General features: G+C 39.2%; 2 protein-coding genes across 2 annotated transcripts; both read left to right on the forward strand.

The window, feature by feature from the left end:
• Positions 1-602: 602 nt before the first annotated feature.
• arrd-14 (Arrestin C-terminal-like domain-containing protein) lies at positions 603-4,554 on the forward strand. The gene is made up of 5 exons (NM_064480.4): positions 603-770; positions 830-917; positions 1,996-2,283; positions 2,882-3,314; positions 4,353-4,554. Exons 1-5 carry the CDS (start codon positions 607-609, stop codon positions 4,448-4,450), a joined length of 1,071 nt encoding a protein of 356 aa, NP_496881.1. The 5' UTR covers positions 603-606; the 3' UTR covers positions 4,451-4,554.
• Positions 4,555-6,694: 2,140 nt separating this feature from the next.
• On the forward strand, positions 6,695-9,522 carry arrd-13 (Arrestin C-terminal-like domain-containing protein). The gene is made up of 5 exons (NM_064481.7): positions 6,695-6,892; positions 7,044-7,149; positions 7,649-7,811; positions 8,400-9,182; positions 9,235-9,522. The coding sequence occupies exons 1-5, from the start codon at positions 6,708-6,710 to the stop codon at positions 9,378-9,380; spliced, it is 1,383 nt and encodes a 460-aa protein (NP_496882.1). The 5' UTR covers positions 6,695-6,707; the 3' UTR covers positions 9,381-9,522.
• Positions 9,523-11,126: the final 1,604 nt, after the last annotated feature.

Below are 11,126 nucleotides of genomic sequence, written 5' to 3' on the forward strand. Positions count from 1 at the left end.
TTTTTTTTTCTGTTCAAAATTTGCTCTTACAACAGTAGTTCTGTAAGGTCAACACAAATTGATGGCCGAGTTTTCCCTTTGGCATAGAAAAGTTGGTGGCCGAGTTGTCTCTTCCACGGCCACATGACGTAGCAAACCTGTACACAGAGTACTCTCTATGGCCTAGAAAAAATTTTGGTGGCCGAGTTGTCTCTTCCACGGCCACGTGGCGTAGCCTACCTGTACAAAGAAAACTCTCCGTGGCCTGGAAAAAAGTGTTGGTGGCCGAGTTTTCTCTTCCACGGCCACATGGCGTAGCAGACCTGTGCACAGAATACTCTCCGTGGCCTAGAAAAAAGTGTTGGTGGCCGAGTTTTCTCTTCCACTACCACATGACATAACAGACCTGTGGCCAGAGTACTTTCCGTGGCCTAGAAAAAAAATTGGTGACCGATTTTTCTCATTTTTATATTTTTTTAAATGCATATCATTTACGGCAAACTGTTATAATTCTATCTCAGGAAGTTTTGGAAAAACTCGGCCACGCTGAAACTCGAATTTTCTTCTTACTATGAGCTCACAGTAAGCTATATAAAATCACATTTTTAAGAGTAAATTTCCAGAACCATGACCATAGCCGACTGTGATCCTCAAATTTCATTCGAGAAAGAGGTTTACTTCCCGGGCGATGAGGTCAAAGGCCGTGCGTGGGTGTCTACCACGAAGAACTTGAAGGCGACAAGTGTGGAAATCACGTTTTCCGGAAAAACTATCACTGCTCATAATGGAAAGTTCGTGTTTTTTTTGACAAAAAAAATTCCGGGTATCGAAAAAAAACTTGGTCTTCCAGAAAAATCATCAAGGACAAGAAGTGCAAGAAGGGAGAGGAGACCTATGTGGAGATGAAGCACGAGGTCTGGACTCCGGAGGATACTGAGGTGAGTGGGGAATCTAGTTGACCAGGACTGGGAAAATTAGGCTTGGCTTTTAGGCCTATAGTCCTCGGAGGGTTTTCAATTTGGGAAATTTGCCGTTTTGCAGGTAATTTTTATTTTCGAGCAAATTGCCAAAATGCCGGTTTGCCGAAAACTTTTGGCAATTGCCATTTTTCCCTCGGCAAATCAGCAATTTGCCCGTTTGTCGATTTGCCGGAAATTTTCAATTCCGGCATTTTTCCGCTTTGCCGATTCGCCGGAAATGCTCATTTTCGGCAAGTTGCCAATTTTCAGAATTTTCAATTCCGGCAATTTGCCAATTTTCCGATTTGCCGGAAATTTCCTTTTCGGCAATTTGCAGATTTGCCGATTTACCGGAAATTTCAATTCGAGCAATTTGCCAGAAATTTTTAGTTCCGGCAAATTGCCAATTTTCTGATTTGGCGGAAATTTATATTCCTTCAATTTGCCGGAAATGCTCATTTTCGGCAATTTGCCAATTTTCCGATTTGCCGGAAATTTTTACTTTCGACAAATTGCCAAATTGCCAGTCTGTCGAAAACTTTCGACAATTGCCATTTTTCCGGCAATTTCGGAAAATCAGCAATTTGTCGTTTGTCGTTTTACCGGAAATTTTCAATTCCGGCAATTTGCAGATTTGCCGATTTGCCGGTAATTTTTATTTTCGAGCAAATTGCCAAATTGCCGTTTTGCCGGAAATTTTCTTTTCGGCAATTTGCAGACTTGCCGATTTACCGGAAATTTCAATTCGAGCAATTTGCCAATTTTCCGATTTGCCGGAAATTTTTAGTTCCGGCAAATTGCCAATTTTCTGATTTGGCAGAAATTTAAATTCCTGCAGTTTACCGGAAATGCTCATTTTCGGCAATTTGCCAATTTTCCGATTTGCCGGAAATTTTCTTTTCGGCAAATTGCCAAATTGCCGGTCTGCCGAAAACTCGGCAATTGCCATTTTTCCGGCAAATTCGGCAAATCAGCAATTTGGCCGTTTGTCGATTTGCCGGAAATTTTCAATTTCGGCAATTTGCCGATTTGCCGATTTGCCTATCAATTCTTCCAGAACACCTTCCCATCCGGAGACTACGAGTGGAACTTCTCGTTCGAACTTCCCAAGGACTGCCCACCGAGTTTCGAGGGAAAATACGGCTTCATCAGGTACTCGGTCTTGCTCCACATTGCCGTTCCAAATGGAAAACCCATAAACGTGGAACGAGCCGTCACAGTGTCATCGATGGTCGACCTGAATGCTGTGAATGCACATGAACCGGCAAAGATCCACGTGGACAATGTTGCGGAGTACTGCCACTGCCTGCCGTGCCTGCCGACGAGGGGAAATGTCATTTATACGGTTTGTGCACGTGCTGTCATCAGAATGTCCCATTACGGTTTGATCTACAAAAACGCTGCAATTTTTTTGCCCGAAAAAATGTGACGTCAGCACGTTCTTAACCATGCGAAATCAGTTGAGAACTCTGCGTGTTTTCTCCCGCTTTTTTTGTAGATCAACGTAGATCAAGCCGAAATGAGACACTCTGACACCACGTGTTTGTGTTATTTTTTTACAGCGTTATTAAAAAACACTCCGAAAAAATTTAGATTTTTCATAATTTCCGGTCAAAGTTTTGGCACATTGCCAAAATCACGTGGTGTCAGAGTGCCTCATTTCGGCTTGATCTACGTTGATCTACAAAAAATGCGGGATCTGATTTCGCATGGTTAAGAACGTGCTGACGTCACAATTTTTAAGGGAAAAAGTTTCCCGCACTTTTTGTAGATCAAAAAGAATTTTTTTGGTCGACTTCCAAAAAGACTTCCAAATGAGTGGCAAAAACTGAGAAATTGCCACTTTTTGAGAGTAAATAAAAATCTTCAAAATAATTTTTGAACAGTTTTTTTTAGGATATTCGGTCATTTTGGCACCATATTCGGCATAATCGATTTTGCAGCTTCAATCTCCAAAATGTGGTTATGTCGCAGGCGAGAATGTAATTGTGTCAGGACAAATCGAGAACGGAACCTCAAAACCCATGAAAATCATCACTGCGAAACTAACAAGAAGAATCACATATCGCGAGGAGCTCAAGGCAAAAGCCAACGCAAAGAAGAAGGCTGATGGAGCCGACGGGTTCAAGTCGAAGCTCGAGGAGCAGATCCTTGAGACGAAAATCGAACGATGCAATGTTCCGGCGAGATCCAGCAAGGATTTCGCCTTCTCCTTTGATATTCCGGCTGTAGTGAGCACAATTCGTTCCTCGAGGCTTCTAGCGGTGGAGTACTTTGTGACAGTCTGGGGAGATACTGGAACGTGTAACCGGGGAGGAGTAGCTGCATTGAATATTATCGTTGGGAATGTTCCGCTGTTTTTAGGCAGCTCTTCACGTAAGTTTTAGCCAGAATTAAGAAAAAGTTGAGAAAAAGATGAGAAGTTCAGAAGCCACTCTGGTACAGGGGTGTGCGGCAAAATTTGAAATTTGCCGAACTCGACAAACTCGGCAAGTCCACATTTTTGAAATTTGCAAAGCTTGGCAAACGACAAGCTCGGCAAATTCTGCAAATTTGCCGCACATCCGTGCTTTGATAGAATCGAACGAAAACTAGTGAACTCAGTTTTCCCATTAATTTTTGCACTTTTTGAGCTCCAAGAAATATTGCCTCTTTTGGTAGATCATAGAAGGTCCCGGGCATTCTTGTCATATTACGGCGCGCCGCGGTTTCATCTAGTTTGCCGGTTTGCCGGAAATTTTTATTTTCGGCAAATTGCCGGTTTGTCGATTTGCCGAAAATTTTCACTTCCGGCAGTTTGCCGGTAATTTTCAATTCCGGCATTTGACCTATTTGCCTATTAACCGGAAATTTTAATTCTGGCACTTTGCCGATTTGCCAGAAATTTTCAATTCCGGCAATTTGCCGGTTTGCCGGAAATTTTCAATTCCGGTAATTTGCCAGAAATTTTAAATTCCTGCAAAGTGGCGCTTTTCCGATTTGCCAGAAAATTTAAATTCCTGCAAAGTGCCGGGTTTCCAAAAATTTTCAATTCCGGCAATGTGCCGGTTTGACGGAAATTTTCAATTCCGGCAATTTGCCAGAAATATTCAACACCTGCAATTTGTCGGTTTGCCAATTTGCCAAAAATGCTCAATTCCGGCAACTTGCCGATTTTCCGGAAATTTTCAATTCCGACAATTTGCCGGAAATTTTCAATTCCGGCCAATTGCCAGAAATTTTCAATTCCGGCAATTTGCTGATTTGCCGGAAATCTCAATTATGGCAATTTGCCGATTCTCCGATTGCCAGAAATTTTCCGGAAAAAAACCTATATGCACCTCTGCTGACAATTTTTGGCAATAAATAAACTAATTTTCCGGTCAAAATCACTGAAACATGAGCACTCAAATATAAACAAACTCTATTTTCCAGTACCCCCACGCAAATTCGTCGATGGAGAAGATGCGCAGAGCTGGACGGTCGATATGAAGCCGGTGTTCACCTATCAAGTGCCGTATTATGGGCATTGAGGTCTTCTGTCTTCCCTGAGCTTATAAAATACCATTGTTATCACATGCTGCTATTCCGTTTGTTTCTTTTGATGGAATTCATTTTTAATAAAAGCATTTGTTTGACATCTATAAAAAAGTATCTTCTAGCAATTTAATTGCACTAGGCTGTTCTCAGAATACCCTCCAACAAAATGGGTTTCTCATTTTCGTTCTTTTTTCCCTTTTTTTCGACGTCTCTTTCCGTTTTCTCTGTTTCTCAGCACTCTTTCCGTCCATTTATCAAGGGTTCGTGCGTCCTCTGCCGGCATCAAACCACACACACACACACACACACACATTTTTTGTTCAATACCTTCTAAAATAGTGTAACTAACAAGAAATTAACAATAGGAATTGAGGTTTCAGGGATTTAGGCTAGAGTTTAGTTTTTTTTTTTTTTTTTTTTAGTTCTTTAGTTTTTTTTTTACTTAACAGTTTTGTCTGAGGAAATATTTTTCTGAGTAGTGTGTGTTAGTCACCCCGATTTTGCATTTATTCCTAACAAATATATAATAGGCTGGGTTTTGAAATTCTATTTAAAAAAAAACTGGTCCTATAAAAACGGACGATGAAATTAATGAATTTTTTTTATTTTTAGCATGTTTTAAAGCTATTTTTCTCCATTGTTTGACCTTTTTTGCCAATTTGCCCATTTGCCGGAAATTTCAATTCCGACAAATTGTCGTTTTTCCGACAAATTTTAAATTCCGGCAATGTGCCGATTTGCCGGGATTTTTCATTTTTGGCAAGTTGCCGATTTTCCTAAAATTTCGGCAAATCGTCAATTCGCCGGTTCCCCGATTTGCCGGATATTTTCAATTTTTCCTTTTTTTTTTCAAAATTTGCAATTTGCCGATTTCCTGATTTGCCGGAAATTTCAATTATGGCAATTAGCCAATTTGACGGATATTTTTAATTCCGGCAATGTGCCGCTTAGCCGAAAATTCAAATACCGGCAATTTGCCGATTTGCCGGAAATTATTAATTCCGACAATTTGCCGATTTTCCTAAAATTTCGGCAAATCGGCAGTTTGCCGGTTCCCCTATTTGCCGGATTTTTTTTTTCAATTCCGGCAATTTCCCGATTTGCCGGAAATTTCAATTCCGACAATTTGCCGATTTTCCTAAAATTTCGGCAAATCGGCAGTTTGCCGGTTCCCCTATTTGCCGGATTTTTTTTTCAATTCCGGCAATTTGCCGATTTGCCGGAAAAATCGTTTGCCGCCCACCCCGGGTTCGGCCATTTCTAGCATATTTTTCTCCGTTGTTTGACCTTACAAATTAACTTTCCCGAATGTCAGAAATTTTATCACTATTTCCTATTTAATCAGTAATGCTTCTCCTATGTCTTCTTCCGTTTAGCTTATCAATTCTTCCTGTTTGTGAGCAACGTTTCTTTTTCACAAGTTTAATGGAAAAACGTTGGTCTTTGCCCCGTTCTTTTATCCTCGCTGTTCCCTTTATTTCTCTGCGGCTCTTGCGGAGTGCGATTTTTTTGACCTTCAATACTGCATGTGTCTGTTTGCTTTGTTTCGAGCGGCTATTCCGTAATTTTCATGAAATTGTAAAAAAAAATCTAGTAAAAAATCGTTTAAGAAATTAGAATCAGTTATTAATTTTTTTTTAATTTGAACTTTTAAAATTTATTCTATTACCCAGACACGAGATTTCGCGATTTTTGAGCCACAAATACCAAACACCGGTCTCAACACGACAAATTCTTGATAGAAAGGAAAAGGCGTTCGCCTTTAAAGCGTACTGTAATTTCAAACTTTTGTTGCTGCAGCGATTTCAAATTTCTATGGATTTTTCATAGTTTTATTTTTATATTTGAGAGTTTTTTTTGCTATATTCATGTTTTCCATAAATTAATACATTTTTTTTATCGAAAATGTGTTTATTAGTTATTGAAAACTAAAATCAATTAAAAAAGAAATTTTGAAACTACAGTACTCTTTAAAGGCGCACACTCCTTCTCAAGTACGCAAACACCACATTTTATGACAATTTCTGCAAAATTTATTTCGCTCCTTTTTTTTGAATTAAATTAAATTGTTTTTTTCCTTTCCTTTTCAATTAAAATGCATAATTTTTTTCTATTTTTTTAAAATAAAATATTAAAAATCAAAAATTCGTTTTTTTTTAAATTTTCAGTGTTCTCTCCACCGATTTTCTTCCGGTTTTTTGAATTTTTTAACGATTTTTTAACGATTTTTGTCTAAGTTCCAGGGTTATCATGCCAGAAACGGAGCTTCACGTGATATTCGACCAGCCTAACGAAGTTTTCTTCCCGGGACAACCGATTTCCGGCCGAGTGGTGCTCTCAACGACGAAGGAAAAATACAAGGCTCGGGCGGTGAATATCAAAATTTTGGGATTGGCTCACACCAGTTGGACGGATTATGAGAGTGTTCGCAGAGTGTAAGAAATTTAAGATTTCTGTAGAAAATTTCATTTTTTTTTTGACGAAAAAGCTATTTTTCAAATTTTTTAAAATGGAAAATTGAATAATCAATAAATATTTCCGAATTTTCGAATAACACTAAAAAATTATAAAATTCGAATTTTCCAGTGACGCCGACGGAAAAGTGAGCCACCACCGGCAATCTGTGCACTACTCTGCGAATGTGAACTACCTGGATTATACATTGCTTCTGTGGGCTTGCAAAGATGGATCGGTAGGGTATTTTGAATCAGGGATAGATAGGCAAACCGGCAAAATCGGCAAACCGGCAAATTGACAATCTGCCGCTTTCCAAATTTCCGGCAAAGATGGCATATTGCCGTTTTTCAAGTTTCCGGCTAATTCGGCATATTGTCGTTTTTTCATATTTACATCAAGTTCGGCAATTGCCGTTTTCCAAATTTTCGGCAAATTGCTGTTTTTTTTTTAAATTTCCGGCAAAGTCGGCAAATTGTCGTTGTTCGAATTTCCGGCAAAGTCAACAAATTGCCGTTTTTTCAAATTTCCGGCATATTCGGCAATTGCCGTTTTCCAAATTTTCTGCAAATTGCTGTTTTTTTTTTAAATTTCCGGCTAAGTCGGCAATATGCCGTTTTTTCAAATTTCCGGCAAAGTCAACAAACCGGCAATTTTCCGATTTGCTGAAATTTTCGGTAGCTCAAAATGAAGAATGGTTGAAAATTACAATTATTAGATATCTGAATATTTGTCAGAACGAGTTAGCAGCTGGAGAATACGCCTGGTCATTTTCTTATAATCTTCCTCTCAACGTTCCGCCAAGCTTTGAGGGAAAATATGGATATTTGAGATACTCGGTGACAGCTGAAGTGGATCGGCCATGGAGATTGGATAAGGCAAAGAAGCGATGCATCACTGGTAAGGGCTACAGTTTTAAGCCTAAGCCTGACAATCTAAGCCTGAACCTAAGCCTGAGCCTACGCAGCTGAAGCCTAAGCCTAAACCTAACAATCTAAACATAAGCCTAAGTCTAAGACTAATCCTAAGCAGGAGTGGCATTTTTCGATTTTTCGATGTTTTTTCAGTGAAAATTGAAAAATCGAAAAGAATGTTAAGAAAATTAACCATAAAATATGATTTTTTTTAAAATCTAATTTTGCTTATATTGATGAGAAAAAAACATCAAAATTAATTCTAAAAATAAGAATAATGGCCAAAATATTGTGCTAATATTTTGGAAAATCTAAAAAATTTTCGCAAAATCAGAAAAACGATAATTTTTTAAACATTTTTCGATTTTCAAAAAAATCGAAAAACGAACACCCTTGATCCTAAGCCTAAGCATAGGCCTAAGCCTAAATCTAGACCACTGTCTAAGCCTAAGCCTAAGCCAAAGCATAAGCCTAGGCCTAAGCCGAAGCTTACGCCTAAGCCTAAGCCTAACGGTCTAAGTCTAAGACTAACATTCTAAGCCTAAGCCTAAGCCAAAAATTCAAACATTTTCAGTTTCCCCACTGATCGACCTCAATGTGATCCCCCATGCACTCACCCAAATCAACGACCAGGCTAGCGAGAACCTTGGCTGTTGCTGCTTCAAAAAAGGATATCTCGAACTTCGTGTAAACATCCCGAAAACTGGATTCGTACCCGGCGAGACTGTTCCCATGAACATCCATATTCTAAATCACTCCTCCGTTCCCGTCACCGAAGTCAAGGCGAAAATTATTCAGCAGTGCAAGTTCATTGCATATCGAAACGGTACCACCTTCCATTATGGCGGAGGCTATGAGACTGGAATGTCCGGACAGCTTCAGGAAACCAAACACGACACGAAGACCGTCGTCAAGCATGGCCAGGAAATGACAGTGGCTCCCAGGAATGAGCACAAATTTGCGATGGAGCTCCGTCTTCCGTCTGTAACTCCAACCATCAATCAGTTCTCACCGGTGATTACTGTAGAGTACATTGTGCAATTCCACGTGGAGACCAGCTCAACATTCGGGAGTGATGTTGATTGTGAAATGGGGATCCTGATTGGAACAGTGCCTATTCGGCAGTTCCTTCCACCAGCCTACTATCCACAGGATCCGAATCTTCCACAGATCCTGCCAACTCCGATTGGAGGAGGGGTTGTTGCTCCACCACCAGGGTATGGATTCTTGCCGATGGCAGATGGCTCGGAGAAGGGAGCTGGTGATGCATCATATCCAGCTGCCAGCATGCCAATGTATCCTATTCCGAATGTCCCATATCCTAGCAAAGATGATGGTACTGTAGTGATTCCAAGTGGTGAGTTACTCAGAAGTCCAGCACAATTCTCTAAAATTGCAAATTTTTCCAGCTCCACCACTATCCTACGAAGAATCAATGTTTGGACAAGATGGAACCGAGCTCAACACTGATGAAAATGAGCAACCATTTGCTCCAAAATACCCGGTTTTCAACAATTTGCCAGTTTATAATCCGACAGCGCCACCACCGGAATAATCCGAAGAATGAAGGATTTTCATCGGACTCTGCCCTGCTTTGCCGAATATTGTTCAAAATTATCATTGCTTTTAAAATGTTTTTTTGCCTGGTTGGATGTGTTTTTGTTTTATTTTAATGCATAAATTATTAAACTTCAATCGAATACTTGACATTGAGCAAAAAATGACTAATTGCCGGAATTGAAATTTCCGGCGAATCGGCAAATTGCCGGAATTGAAAATTTCTGGAAAATCGGCAAATTGCCGGAATTGAAAATTTCTGGCATATCGACAATTTGCCGGAATTGAAAATTTCTGGAAAATCAACAAATTGCCGGAATTGAAAATTTCTGGAAAATTAACAAATTGCCGGAATTGAAAATTTCTGGAAAATCAACAAATTGCCGGAATTGAAAATTTTTGGAAAATTAACAAATTGCCGGAATTGAAAATTTCTGGAAAATCAACAAATTGCCGGAATTGAAAATTTCTGGAAAATTAACAAATTGCCGGAATTGATAATTTCTGGCAAATCGGAAAACTGCCGGAATTGACAATATCCGGCAAGCGGCAAATTGCCGGAATTGAAATTTCCGGCGAATCGGCAAATTGCCGGAATTGAAAATTTCTGGAAAATGGGTAAATTGCCGGAATTGAAAATTTCTGGAAAATGGGTAAATTGCCGGAATTGAAAATTTCTGGAAAATCAACAAATTGCCGGAATTGAAAATTTCTGGCATATCGACAATTTGCCGGAATTGAAAATTTCTGGAAAATCAACAAATTGCCGGAATTGAAAATTTCTGGAAAATTAACAAATTGCCGGAATTGAAAATTTCTGAAAAATCAACAAATTGCCGGAATTGAAAATTTTTGGAAAATTAACAAATTGCCGGAATTGAAAATTTCTGGAAAATCAACAAATTGCCGGAATTGAAAATTTCTGGAAAATTAACAAATTGCCGGAATTGAAAATTTCTGGAAAATCAACAAATTGCCGGAATTGACAAATTGCCGGAATTGATAATTTCTGGCAAATCGGAAAACTGCCGGAATTGACAATATCCGGCAAGCGGCAAATTGCCGGAATTGAAATTTCCGGCGAATCGGCAAATTGCCGGAATTGAAAATTTCTGGAAAATGGGTAAATTGCCGGAATTGAAAATTTCTGGAAAATGGGTAAATTGCCGGAATTGAAAATTTCTGGAAAATCAACAAATTGCCGGGATTGAAAATTTCTGGCATATCGACAATTTGCCGGAATTGAAAATTTCTGGAAAATCAACAAATTGCCGGAATTGAAAATTTCTGGAAAATTAACAAATTGCCGGAATTGAAAATTTCTGGAAAATCAACAAATTGCCGGAATTGATAATTTCTGGCAAATCGGAAAACTGCCGGAATTGACAATATCCGGCAAGCGGCAAATTGCCGGAATTGAAATTTCCGGCGAATCGGCAAATTGCCGGAATTGAAAATTTCTGGAAAATGGGTAAATTGCCGGAATTGAAAATTTCTGGAAAATGGGTAAATTGCCGGAATTGACAATATCCGGCAAGCGGCAAATTGCCGGAATTGAAAATTTCTGGCATATCGACAATTTGCCGGAATTGAAAATTTCTGGAAAATCGGCAAATTGCCGGAATTGAAAATTTCTGGAAAATCAACAAATTGCCGGAATTGAAAATTTCTGGCATATCGACAAATTGCCGGAATTGACAAATTGCCGGAATTGATAATTTCTGGCAAATCGGAAAACTGCCGG

This window comes from Caenorhabditis elegans, chromosome II (genome assembly GCF_000002985.6).
Source record: "Caenorhabditis elegans chromosome II".
In the NCBI taxonomy this organism is placed as follows: Eukaryota; Metazoa; Nematoda; class Chromadorea; order Rhabditida; family Rhabditidae; genus Caenorhabditis; species Caenorhabditis elegans.